General features: G+C 38.7%; 1 protein-coding gene across 3 annotated transcripts in view; it reads right to left on the reverse strand.

Moving 5' to 3' along the window:
• Positions 1–14845, reverse strand: part of USP34 (ubiquitin specific peptidase 34) — a 1226195-nt gene that overhangs the window by 469406 nt on the left and 741944 nt on the right. For all 3 annotated transcript variants that reach the window (XM_053712051.1, XM_053712050.1, XM_053712048.1), the window contains one exon: positions 10393–10479. In XM_053712051.1, the coding sequence (XP_053568026.1) occupies positions 10393–10479 (87 nt within the window). The remainder of the gene's footprint in view (positions 1–10392; positions 10480–14845) is intronic.

A 14845-nucleotide genomic window follows, 5' to 3' on the forward strand; every position in this document is an offset into this window, starting at 1 on the left:
GAGTAGATAATTCAGAGACTCTTCTGGCAGAAGAGATGGCCAAAAGAAACAAAACTTTCCAAGAAAGTAATATAATGACCAAAGAATGCATGGGTTCAAAAGGAGGAGCTTGAAGAGCCCCCAGAACCAAATTCAAACTCCAAGGAGGAGAAATTGACTTAATGACAGGTTTTATACGAACCAAAGCTTGTACAAAACAATGAATATCAGGAAGATTAGCAATCCTTCTGTGAAAAAGAACAGAAAGAGCAGAGATTTGTCTTTCAAGAAACTTGCGGACAAACCTTTATCTAAACCATCCTGAAGAAATATAAATCTTCCAGACTCTATAATATATCTCTCTAGATACAGATTTACGAGCCTGTCACATAGTATCAATCACAGAGTCAGAGAAACCTCTTTGACCAAAAATCAAGCGTTCAAACTCCACACCTTAAAATTAAGGTTTTGAGATCCTGATGGAAAAAAGAACCTTGAGACAGAAAGACTGGTCTTAACGGAAGAGTCCACAGCTGGCAAGAGGCCATCCGGACAAGATCCGCATACCAAAACCTGTGAGGCCATGCTGGAGCTACCAGCAGGACAAACGAGCATTCCTTAGAATATTGGAGAATACCCTTGGAAGAAGAACTAGAGGCGGAAAGATATAGGCAGGATGACACTTTTAAGGAAGAGATAATGCATCCACTGCCGCCGCCCGAGGATCCCTGGATCCGGACAGATACCAGGGAAGTTTTTTGTTTAGATGAGAAGCCATCAGATCTATTTCTGGGAGTTCCCACATTTGAACAATCTGAGGAAATACCTCTGGGTGAAGACCATTCGCCCAGGTGCAACGTTTGGCGACTGAGATAATCCGCTTTCCAATTGTCCATACCTGGGATATGAACCGCAGAGATTAGACAGGAGCTGGATTCCGCCCAAACCAAAATTCGAGATACTTCTTTCATAGCCAGAGGACTGTGAGTCCCTCCTTGATGATTGATGTATGCCACAGTTGTGACATTGTCTATCTGAAAACAAATGAACAACTCTCTCTTCAGAAGAGGCCAAGACTGAAGAGCTCTGAAATTGCACGGAGTTCCAAAATATTGATCGGAAATCTCACCTCCTGAGATTCCCAAACCCCTTGTGCCGTCAGATACCCCCACACAGCTCCCCAACCTGTAAGACTTGCATCTGTTGAGATTATAGTCCAGGTCGGAAGAACAAAGAAGCCCCCTGAACTAAACGATGGTGATCTGTCCACCATGTCAGAGAGTGTCGTATAATCGGTTTAAAGATATTAAGTGAGATATCTTTGAGTAATCCCTGCACCATTAGTTCAGCATACAGAGCTGAAGAGGTCGCATGTGAAAACGAGCAAAGGAGATCGCATCTGATGCGGCAGTCCTAAGACCTAAAATTTCCATGCATAAGGCTACCAAAGGGAATGATTGTGACTGAAGGTTTTGACAAGCTGAAATCAATGTTAAACTTCTCTTGTCTGACAAGGACAGAGTCAGACACTGAATCTATTCTAGAAACCTAAAAAGGTTACCCTTGTCTGAGGAATCAATGAACTGATTGGTAAATTGATCCTCCAACTATGAACTTGAAGAAACAACACAAGTCGATTCATATGAGATTCTTCGAAAATGAGAAGACTAAGCAAGTACCCAGATATCGTCCAATAAGGAAATACCAAAACCCTGTTCTCTGATTACAGAAAGAAGGGCACCGAGAATCTTTGAAAAAAATTCTTGGAACTGAGGCTAGGCCAAACGGTAGAGCCACAAAACTGAAAATGCTTGTCTAAAAAGAGAATCTCAGACACTAAAAGTGATCTGGATGAATCGGAATATGCAGATATATATATCTATATATATATATATATATATATATATATATATATATATATATATATATATATATATATATATAATGACCTTGCTAAACAAAAGGCAGGACAGTCCTACAGAAACTGAATGTTGGTATCCTTACATATCGATTCAATATTGATAGATCCGGAACTGGTCTGAAGGAATTGACCTTCTTTGGTACAATGAAGAGATAAAATAAAACCCCAGCCCCTGTTCCAGAACTGGAACTGGCATAATTACTCCAGCCAACTCTAGATCCGAAACACATTTCAGAAATGCTGAGCCTTTGCTGTGTTAACTGGGACACGGGAAAGAAAAAAATCTCTTAGCAGGAGGCCTTAACTGAAGCCAATGCTGTACCTTTCTGAAACAATGTTCTAAAAACAGAAATTGAGAACGGAATTGATCCAAATTTCTTTGAAGAAAACGTAATCTGCCCCATACCAGCTGAGCTGGAATAAGGCCCGCACCTTAATGGGTACTTAGGAGCTGGCTATAGGTTTTCTATAAGGCTTGGATATATTCCTAACTGGAAATAGTTTCCAAACTGATACCGCTCCTGAGGATGAAGGATCAGGCTTTTGTTCCTTATTGTGAAGAAAGGAACGAAAAATGATTATTAGACCTAAATTTACCTTAGATTTTTTATCCTTTGGTAAAAAAGTTCCCTTCCTTCCAGAAACAGTTGAAAAAATAATTTATTACCCTGGAAAGAAAAAGGAAAGCAAAGTTGACTTAGAAGACATATCAGCATTCCAAGTTTAATCCATAAAGCTTTTCTAGCTAAAATAGCTAGAGACATATACCTGACATCAACTCTAATGATATCAAAAGATGGTATCATCAATAAAATTATTAGCATGTTATAGAATAATAATAATGCTATAAAATTATGATCTGTTACTTGTTGCGCTAAAGCTTCTAACCAAAAAGTTGAAGCTGCAGCAACATCCGCTAAAAATATAGCAGGTCTAAGAAGATTACCTGAACATAAGTAAGCTTTTCTTAGAAAGGATTCAATTTTCCTATCTAAAGGATCCTTAAAATGAATTACTATCTACCGTAGGAATAGTAGCATATTTAGCAGGAGTAGAGACAGCCCCATAATCTTAGGGATTTTGTCCCAAAAAAACTCTAATCTGTCAGATGGCATAGGATATAATTGCTTAAACATTTAGAAGGAGTAAAAGAATTACCCAAATTATTCCATTCCCTGGAAATTACTTCAGAAATAGCATCAGGGAGATTAAACACTTCTGGAATAACTACAGGAGATTTAAAAACCTTAATTAAACGTTTAGATTTAGTATCAAGAGGACCAGAATCCTCTATTTCTAATGCAATTAATACTTCTTTAAATAAAGAACGAATAAATTCCATCTTGAACAAATACAAAGATTTATCAGCATCAACCTCTGAGACAGAAACCTCTGAACCAGAAGAACCATTATCAGTATCAGAATGATGATGTTCATTTAAAAATTCATCTGAAAAAAGCGAAGTTTTAAAAGACTTTTATGTAAACTAGAAGGAGAAATAACAGACATAGCCTTCTTAATGGATTTAAAAAATAAAATCTCTTATGTTTATCAGGAACACTCTGAAAATTAGATGTTGACGGAACAGCAACAGGTAATGTAACAGTACTAAAGGAAATTTGATCTGCATTAATAAGTTTGTCATGACATGCAATACAAACAACAGCTGGAGAAACAGATACCAAAAATTATAGCAGATACACTTAGCTTGATAGCTCCAGCACTAGACAGCGATTTTCCTGTAGTATCTTCTGACTCAGATGCAACGTGAGACATCTTGCAATATGTAAGAGAAAAAACAACATATAAAGCAAAATTGATCAAATTCCTTAAATGACAGTTTCAGGAATGGGAAAAAAATGCCAAAGAACAAGCTTCTAGCAACCAGAAGCAATGAAAAAATAAGACTTAAATAATGTGGAGACAAAAGCGACGCCCTTATTTTTTAGCGCCAAATAAGACGCCCACATTATTTGGCGCCTAAATGCTTTTGGCGCCAAAAATGACGCCACATACGGAACGCCGACATTAAATGAAGCATTTTCAGCCCCCGCGAGCCTAACAGCCCACAGGAAAAAAAGAGTCAAATTTTTGAAGGTAAGAAAAAATGATTAATTCAAATGCATTATCCCAAATATGAAACTGACTGTCTGAAAAATAAGGAAAGTTGAACATTCTGAGTCAAGGCAAATAAATGTTTGAATACATATATTTAGAACTTTATAAACAAAGTGCCCAACCATAGCTTAGAGTGTCACAGAAAATAAGATTTACTTACCCCAGGACACTCATCTACATGTTTGTAGAAAGCCAAACCAGTACTGAAACGAGAATCAGCAGAGGTAATGGTATATATAAGAGTATATCGTCGATCTGAAAAGGGAGGTAAGAGATGAATCTCTACGACCGATAACAGAGAACCTATGAAATAGACCCCGTAGAAGGAGATCACTGCATTCAAATAGGCAATACTCTCCTCACATCCCTCTGACATTCACTGCACGCTGAGAGGAAAACCGGGCTCCAACTTGCTGCGGAGCGCATATCAACGTAGAATCTAGCACAAACTTACTTCACCACCTCCATCGGAGGCAAAGTTTGTAAAACTGAATTGTGGGTGTGGTGAGGGGTGTATTTATAGGCATTTTAAGGTTTGGGAAACTTTGCCCCTCCTGGTAGGAATGTATATCCCATACGTCACTAGCTCATGGACTCTTGCTAATTACATGAAAGAAATTTACCTCTATTATGAAAATTATCTTTATTTTTTGTCTTGGTTGAAACTTGGCCCCTTTCCATGAGGGCATACGTAGACTCAGGAGTATGCACATAACTTGAGAACTATGTAGCAGCAGTGCATGTAACAATATTAGAAAACAACATGTAGAGAGAGCTTTAGAATGTCATAGCATCAGTTGTAAAGCTTTATCGTAAACTAAGCTAATAAACAATATGGAAACATTCATACAGGGTGTGAAAGTAGTAGTAAGTGAAGGCAGAGATGTTGGTGTCCCCTGATGCAGCACACCTTTACAGGTTGCTACATACACTGCGGCCACATAGTGCTTAACACACATGTACACTCCAGAGCATCCTTTAGTTCTCTCAATCAAGGAGACGGTACATAGTGTTCTCCACAGGACATATTTAACCCCTTAAGGTCCAGAAATGTCAGAGAAAAACTTGCCCAAAAGAATGGAGAATTTTTAGCATTTTGTTATCATTCCATTTAAACAGAAATAGAGACGCATTTTTTGTATTTATCTATCAAAACTACATATATATATATTTTAGTAGACAATCCTAGGCCCATTTTAGTATATTTCATACCGCCATTTCACCACCAAATTCGGGGTTCTCACTGAAATTATTTATATAGATTGTATGCAGCCATAACACAAATGGTTGTAAAAGCTTTTCTAGGACCCCCTAAGTTCAGAAATAGCAGAAAAAAATGGCTTTGCCAATGCTTTTTAAAAATTAGAAGGCTGCTAATTGGAGCTGAGCACCACACTTCTGAAATTCCCAGCAGTTAAGGGGTTTATTAGGTAGCTCGTAAGGTTAAAGGGACAGTCTACACCAGAATTTTTATTGTTTAAAAAGATAGATAATCCCTTTATTACCCATTCTCCAATTTTGCATAATCAACACGGTTATATTAATATACTTTTTACCTCTGTGATTACCTTGTATCTAAGCCTCTACAGATTGCTCCCATATTTCAGTTCTTTTGACAGACTTGCATTTTAGCCAATCAGTGCTCACTCCTAGGTAACTCTATGGGCTGAGCATAATGTTATCTATATGACACACATGAACTAATACCCTCTAGTGGTGAAAACTGTCAAAATGCATTCAGATAAGAGGCGCCCTTCAAGGTCTAAAAAATTAGTATATAAGCCTACCTAGGTTTGGCTTTCAACTAAGAATACCAAGGGAACAAAGCAAAATTGGTGATGAAAGTAAATTGGAAAGTTGTTAAAAATTACTTGCCCTATCTGAATTATAAAAGTTTATTTTGGACTAGACTGTCCCTTTAAGTTTAGTTGTAATGTAGAGATTACCCTTTCGTGTTATATATGTGTTATCCCCATGACCTTTTAAATAGGCACACCACCCTGTCTTATTTTACTGACCACCCACCCACATTTTAAGCCAGGATTTTATTAAATTGAGCTAATAATTTTATATAAAGGTTTATTCACAAATTATCATTAAGTTAATTTATGCCATTAATTTGTACCTTGTATAGCTTAAAGTGAAGGTAAACTTTAGATGTTTTAAAATCAGGTCCGGAATCTAAGCAATATTTTAGATGGACTTTAATGGATCACTTCTAATAAAGATGCGCTGCAACTTACTTTTTAATCTAGCCGTGCTATTCCAATACCACGCGTTCCTGCCACCAACTTCAAAACTCAGATTTTTGGGAGCTAATGGCTTAAATTGTTCTCCAATCTGCAATCTAGCTAAAAAAGTGCTGTACAGCTGATCGCTCACAAGAAAACAGAATTTATAGTTGCCAATAAATGTATTTCCTTTGGGCTGATGAGAGTCCATAGCTTCATAAGATGTGGGATATATTCCAGCCTATCAGGGGGAGGTCAATAACTCTCACAGAGCTTTAGCCCCTCCCACCTCTTCTTCCTCTACAGTTTACGTATAGCCGAGCAGAGGAGAGAGAAAGAAAAAAAGGTAGGAAAGACAGAAAGCAGGGTTACGAGGTGCAAATGAAAACCGTCACCCATATATAAAAATAGGGCTGGGCTATGGACTCTCATCATCCCGAATGATTTTTTTTTATTATCGATAAGTATAAACTCTATTTTCCTACTTAGCTGATGAAAGTCCATAGCTTTATGTGGGATACAATACCCAAGCTGAGAGTCCATGTTAAGAAGAGGTGGGGCAAAAAAGAAGGCAGTTCCTATTTGCTGGACACTGCGGCTTGAAGGACTTTACTGCCAAAAGCTGCATCAGAAGAAGCATAAATGTTAATTGATAAAATATGAAAAAAGTGCATTGGAACAAATCTGTTCCAAGGAGGCATCATCCTTGAAAGATTAGGAAGTAAATACTTATCTTGTAAAGTGAGCAGTTACTCTCTTCGGTGGCGGATTTACCACAACCAAGTAAGCCTTATTAATAATCTGATTGAGCCAGGATGCCAGGGCAACCGCCGTAGCTTTCTGACCCTTCCCAGGACCAGAGCAGTGGACAAATAAACTGGTTTGTCTAAAGTCTTTAGTAGCCTGAATATAGAGCTTAAAGCTCTGACAACATCGAAGCTGTGAAGTAATATTTCCTTTGTATACAAAGAAGGAACAACTATTTCCTGATTAATAATTTCTGAAGATACAACCTTTGGAAGAAAATCATATTTGGTCCACAGGAAGAAAATAACTTCCAGGACAACAGTTTAAAGTCTAAAATGTGAATAGGTTTAAAATGAGAACCTTGCAGAGCAGAGAGAACTAAGTTCAAGTTCCAAGGAGGAGAAATTGGTCTAACAACAGGACCAATTCTCACCAGGGCTTGAACAAAAGTTTGAACATCTGGCAAATTAGGCAATCTTTTGTGAAACAAAACATTCAATATCTGACCCTTTAGATAAATTCTTTGCTTAACTGGCTTACTTGCAAAAAGCAAAAGTATAGATATCAGAGTCAGAGAAACCATTCAAACTTCACGCCGTCAAATTCAGCAAACAAATCTGGGTGAAACAGAGGTCCTTGAAACAGAAGATCCTTCCTTAGTGGTAGGGTCCATATAGAAAGAGAAGGCATTTGAATAAGGTCCACATACCAAGTTCTGCAGGCCAATGCCAAAGCTATGAGAATTACTGAAGCTGAATCCTATTTGATTCTAGCAAAGACTCTTGAAAGAAGAACAAATTGGGAAAACAGGCACGCTAAATTAAATATTAAGGAACAAACTAAGGTATCTATCATAGAGCTTTGGGTGTCTATATTTGGTAAAATATGATTGAAACTGTGATTCAGCTTGTACACAATAAGATCTATACATGGTAGAACCCAATTTAGAATTAGCTGGTCGAATATGTCTTGATGAATAACCCATTCTCCTGACTGAACAGATTAAAGTAGTCTGCTTCCCAGTTGTTCACTCCTTGAATATGAAGTTAATAGAGAACAGCTTTCCTTCTCTATTCATAACAGAAAGAGAGACATTTCTTGCATGGTGAGGGAGATGTGAGTCTCTTCTTGATAGTTGATTTAAGCAACCGCTGTAAAGGATCAAGACCTGTGTAGGATTTTGAAATAAGCTATCAAAATGTAAAATTGTGAAAGAAACGCCTCTCCTAAGGCCCTTTTGTGTCCTCATGCCCAACTGCACTGTGAGAGATCTAACAGATAACTGCAAAAGGAAGTTATTGACTCTCTTAGAGATGGTACTCGTTTCTAGAAAAATGCAAAAATAAGTTGAGGTAAAAAATGGTAAACTGAGCTGCTAAGGAGTTCTAAGGATGCTAGATAAGAACTATCCTGTGCCTCATTCCCCCAAATTTCTATGTTAAACACATATAGTAAAAGTTCCTCAGGTGAAAGGCTGTTACCCCCAGCTATGTAGTACCTTAAGGAAAGTACTAGGGCTTGCTTCTGAGCTTTGAAGTGCCTGAGTCACTTACCTGGCCTGAAGCACCCCTCCTCTGTGTCTTACCAATATGCGGAGGCTTTTCCAGTGCAAGTAACTATACTGCAGATATACCTGTAACCCCTCAGGGGGGTGCTAGGGGCGGGTCCTTGCAACGCCTGAGGGCAGTTATGGCTGTTAGATTACTCACTAGGGTTATGGAAAGCACAGAGGTAATCCTCACCCCTGTTTCACTCAGAGTCTTCTAATCCAGGTCCAGGACTCTTGATAGTAGAGCACTTCTGAAATCTTCAGACTCTCTCCTCAGAATCCAAAAACAAACTGAATAGGGAGAGGAGGTGGGAGGGGCTAAAGCTCTGTGAGGGTTCTTGACCTCCTCCTGATAGGCTGGAATATATCCCACATGTTATGAAGCAATGGACTCATCAGCTAAGAAGGACTTATGAGTTTTGAAGTGGGCAGCAAGAGCATGTGATATTAGAATGGTATGGCTAGATTAAAAAGTAAGTCATAGCACATCTCTATTAGAAGTGATCAATTAAAGTCCATCTAAAATATTGCTTAGATTTTGGACCCGAGTTTAAAACATGTCAAGTTTACCATCACATTAAAGGGACAGTCTACAATAGAATTGTTATCCTTTTTAAAGATACATAATCCCTTTATTACCCATTTCCCAGTTTTGCATAACCAACACAGTTATATAAATATACGTTTTACCTCTGTGATTACCTTGTATATAAGAACCTTCTGACAGCCCCCTGATAACATGACTGTGACTATTTATTATCTATTGACTTGCATTTAGCATTGTGTTGTGCTAAATCTTAAATATCTTTCTGTGCTTAAACACAGTGTTATCTATATGTCCCACATGTACTATCAAGTCTCTTGTTGTGAAAATCAATTTAAAAAGCATGTGATAAGAGGCAGCCCTCAAAGGCTTAGAAATTAGCATATGAACCTACCTAGGTTTAGTTTCAACTAAGAATACCAAGAGAAAAAAGCTAATTTGATGATAAAAGAAAATTGAAAAGTTGATTAAAATGACATGTCCTATCTGAATAATGAAAGTTTAATTTTGACTAGACTATCCCTTTAAGTGGAGAACACTGTATGCATTGCTTAATTTTGATAATCCGTAAGACTAACTCGTATAATGGACATGAGGAAACCTCTGATGCAAATCACATCACTATAACAAAAAAACTATAACAAAAAAAATTATTGATGAAACAATACTGTGCTATTATAAATGTATACTATCCCTACGATGCATTTCTCAAATCATCTTTTCCTGTTCTAGAATTTTTGGATCTTCAGTTTTTACCTTGTCCATTTTTTTTCATATAGATCTGTCAGCGAAGTAATAGAATTTTAACATCCATGTTTTAGGATAAACATTATTTAAAGGGCCATAATAGTCCAGAAAAGTTTAGAGCATGTTATTTTACGACTATCGACCCTGCTCTAATGGATTAGAGCAAGTCACGTTGCGACTAGTATTGCCCTTTAATATTTATTGTTTCTTTTAAAATATTTCAACAAAAAATTAAATTCAAAGGGACATTAAACACTAAATACATTTTATAAGAATAGTATTGAGCTTATCCCCCAGCCACTAGTCATAAGTGCTGTCATGTTAAAATAAAGCTCACTAAATTCCAGTACTGCATTTTTGCACATGTGCAGCAACTCTCCTTCAGATACCTAGGTTCCAGAATTGCAGCAATTAGAGGGAGGTGCATGAAATGTATTTAGTGTTTAATATCCATTTAAAAGTAATATTCTTTTTCTCCATACATAAAATTATGTTTTTAACAATTGCATTATTTGTCTAGAATAGTGCTAATTACATTACATAAACGTGCACTTACAAACGTCCAAGACTCTTGTTCTTTGGGTTCCAAGATTCCAGAATTAAAGATCTCAATCAGCTGTTGCAGACCTCCCGCTGCCACAAACTAAAGAGAGATACAGTATAGAACACATTAAAATTACTACAAAACCATATAAGTTTATAATAACATTACAAAATGTGCTTAAACAAAACTAAAATTTATGCTTACCTGATAAATTTCTTTCTTTCTGGGAATGGAGAGTCCACAACGTCATTCCAATTACTAGTGGGATATTCAACTCCTGGCCAGCAGGAGGAGGCAAAGAGCACCCCAGCAAAGCTGTTAAGTGTAACTCCCCTTACTCATAATACTCTGTCATTCAGCTGAAGGAAAATGGAAAAAGAAGAAACACAAGGCTATAGAGGTGCCTGAGCTTTACTCAAAAAAACTGCAGAATTATATTTTAAAAAGAGGGCGGGTCGTGGACTCTCCATGCTCTCCCTTATCTGCATTAAAAATAAGGTACAGGGAATCACACTGCAGAGCTGAAAGCTCAGAAACTCTACGAGCGGAAGAAATAGCAAGGAGAAACAAAACATTCCAAGATAACAATGTTATATCAACAACATGCACTGGCTCAAACGGAGGCTGCTGCAAAACTTTAAGAACTAGGTTAAGGCTTCAAGGAGGAGCAACAGGTGTAAACACAGGCCTGATTCTGACCAGGGCCTGAACAAAAAGCTTGAACATCTGGTAAATCTGCCAGAAGTTTGTGCAAAAGAATAGACAGTGCATAAATCTGACCTTTCAGAGTACTGACTGACAAACCTTTCTCCAGGCTATCCTGAAGAAAAGATAAAATTTGGGGAATCCTCACCCTACTCCAGGAAAAAGCTTTAGCTTCACACCAAAAAAACCTACTTTGGAAGCTTGGCGTTTTAACGAGACACCATCAGATCCAACTCCGGAACCCCCCACCTGAGGGTTATCCTTGAGAACACTTCCGGTTGGAGAGCCCACTCCCCAGGATGAAAAGTCTGTCTGCTCAGAGAATCCGTCTCCCAATTGTCCACCCCTGGAATGTGGATGGCAGATAGGAGACAAACGTAAGTCTCCGCCCAGTGCAAAATTCGAGTCACCTTCTTGGTGGTTGATGTAAGTCACTGAGGTGATGTTGTTTGATTGGAATCTGATAAACCGGACTAAAGATAATTGAGGCCAAGCTGTCAAAGTATTGAAGATTGCTCTCAACTCTAAGATGTTTATGGGAAGAGAAGATTCTTCCCGAGACCACAGGCTCTGAGCTTTTAGAGAACCCCAAACAGCTCCCCAGCTTAACAGGCTGGCGTCCATAGTCACAATCACCCAGGAAGGTCTCAGGAAGCAAGTGTTCCTGTAAAATCCACCACAAGATAGAGTCTCTTGTCAGGGGGTCCAGGCTTATCCTCTGCAATAAACCAGAATGGTCTCTATTCCATTGACTGAGAATGCAAAGCTGCAATGGTCGCAGATGAAAACGAGCAAAAGGAATGATGTCCATGTAAGCCACAATCAGACCAATCACCTCCATGCATTGAGCCACTGATGGACGAAAGGAAGATTGGAGAGAAAGACAAGAAGCTTGGATTTTCTGACGTCAGTCAGAAAAATCTTCATGGACAGGGAATCTATGATTGTCCCTAGGAAACAAACTCTTGTAGTTAGAACTAGAGAACTCTTTTCCAGATTCACTTTCCACCCGTGGGAACGTAGAAAAGACAACATCTCTGTATGAGCTTTTGCTAGTTGAAAAGATGATGCCTGAACCAAGATGTCGTCTAGAAATGGCGCCACAGCTATTTCCCTGGGATCTGATCACTGCCAATAGGGCTCCCAGAACCTTTGTGAATATTCTAGGAGCTGTGGCAAGACCAAACAGAAGGGCAATAAACTGGAAATGCTTGTTCAGAAAGGCAAACCTTAGAAACTGGCGATGATCCTTGTGAATTGGAACGTGTAAATACGTGTCCTTCAGGTCTATGGTCGTCATGAACTGACCTTCCTGAACCAATGGAAGAATGGAACGAATAGATTCCATCTTGAAGGATGGAACCCTAAAGAATTTGTCGATACACTTCAGGTCTAGGATGGGACGGAAAGTTCCCTCCTTTTTGGGAACCACAAATAGATTTTAATAGAATCCTTGACCATGTTCCTCTAGAGGGACTGGTACAATAACTCCCAGGGAGGATAGGTCCTCTACGCAATTAAAGAAGGCCTCCCTCTTTACCTGGTTTGAGGATAGTCTTGACAGGAGAAATCTGCCCTTTGGAGGGCAAGATCTGAATCCTATTTTGTAACCCTGAGATACTATGTCCACAGCCCATGGATCTGGGACATTGCGTATCCAAGCCTGTCAAAAAAGAGAAAGCCTGCCCCCACCTGATCCAAAATCGGATCGGGGGTGGACACTTCATTCTGATTTAGAGTCAGCAGAAGGTTTCTTGTTTTGCTTTCCTTTATTCCAAGGCTGGCTGGATTTCCAATTGGACCTGGATTAGTCTGGTTTGGAAGAAGAAGTTGTCTTTTAAAGTTGCGAAAGAACGAAAATTAGAAGTCTGTCGTCCCTTAGGTCTATTCTTCATCTCCTGAGGTAGGAAAGATCCCTTTCCACCCATAATCTCTGAAAAGATTTCCACCAGACCGGGCCCAAACAGAGTTTTACTCATATAAGGTAAAGCCAAAAGCTTGGCCTTTGAAGAAACATCAGCTGACCAAGATTTTAACCACAGAGCTCTACGAGCTAGGACAGTGAAGCTAGACAACTTAGCTCCCAGTCTAATTACCTGCATGTTGGAATTGTAGATACAAGTATTGGCTAATTAAAGAGCCTTGATCCTATCTTGGATCTCCTCAATCGTAGTCTCCTCTGATATCAAATCAGACAGGGCATCGCACCAATAAGATGCTGCTCCCACGACCGTAGCAATACTTGCCGCAGGTTGCCACTGTAGTCCTTGATGGATGCACATCTCTTAAGTAAGCTTCTAGCGTCTTATCCATAGGATCCTTAAATGAACAAGTATCCTCTATAGGAATAGTCGTTATTTTAGCTAGAGTAGAAATAGATCCTTCTACTTTAGGCACAGTGCGCCATGAGTCACGAATAGAGTCAGCAACCGGAAACATCCTTTTAAAAACAGGGGAAGGGGAAAAGGGAACCCCTGGCTTACCCCATTCTTGAGCTATAAATTTTAGACATTTTGTCTGGAACAGGAAAAACATCCTCAGAAGAGGGAGAATCATAAACTCGGTTAAGTTAAAAAGACTTTTTAGGGTTGACAGCCACTGAAGGTTCAGAGTCATCTAAAGTAGCTAGAACCTCCTTCAGTAGTAAATGAAGATGTCCAAGATTAAATCTGAAATTAACTTCTTCAGGTTAACAAGATTTTTCTCCCATAGTATCAGAGTCTGAGATTTCACCTTCCGATAAATATTTAGATTTCCTCTTACGCTTACCCGAAGAAGGGAAATCTGACAAAGCCGCAGATACTGCAGAAGCAATCTTAGCGGCAAAACCCCAGGTAAATAAACACCCCCAGGTGGTTGAGAGGACACAGAAGGCACAGTATGAGAAACAATTAAGGCTTGGGACGTTTGAAGAGAAAGTTGAGGCATGTCACACACAGCATTATCCTGAGAGACACTTGGCTCAGAAGGGAGTAATTTGTCTTTAAATTTTAAAGTTTTAGCTATGCATGAGTAACAAAATTGCATTGGCAGGACAATTTGAGCCTCTAAACATAGTAAGCATTTATCCTCAGACAAAGCCTGATCTAATTCTGAATCCATAACTACAGAATTCAGCATTAACCCAATTAGTGAAAAATAAAAGAATTTTCAAATTTAGTAGAGACTATCCTTAAACAACAGAGTGCGAAATAAAATGAACCTAAGAAGCAACCTCAGATTGCCTGAGGCTTCTACCGGACAGAATTGACACCCCGCTAGCAAGAGGAAGTGAGACTCATCTGCAGAGATCCTCTCCTCTTAGACAAACGATCCGCTGATGACAAAAAGACAAGTCGCAAAGCAGACACTGATCCTCTATGCAGAACAGGCTTACCAAGCTCCGCTCCAATAAAGCGAAAGTGCGGGCGTCACGTGAGCGGGTCAAAAAAGAACTGTGCCACTTAAAAGTGTGTGAAAAAAGTAAACGGTTGATAAAGTAAAACCATTATCCTCAATATGTCTGTTAAAGCCCAATCAAGTCTGTCATAGATTATGTGTATTATAACCCAATCATGTCTGCCATAGCTGTAAAAGCCTATGTTGCAACAAAATAAAGGAAAATCCTTTAAATCCCCTTAGCCAAGTGAATTCTCTTAAGTCTCTCACTGTGAATAAAAATATATTTTTTAAAAAACAGTGTCCATAAAATATATCCTTAACTAATAAGGATAACTATGTCCCAAAATGGATTCATATGAGGATTAACCTCTTAAGTGCT

This window comes from Bombina bombina, chromosome 4 (genome assembly GCF_027579735.1).
Source record: "Bombina bombina isolate aBomBom1 chromosome 4, aBomBom1.pri, whole genome shotgun sequence".
Taxonomy (NCBI): Eukaryota; Metazoa; Chordata; class Amphibia; order Anura; family Bombinatoridae; genus Bombina; species Bombina bombina.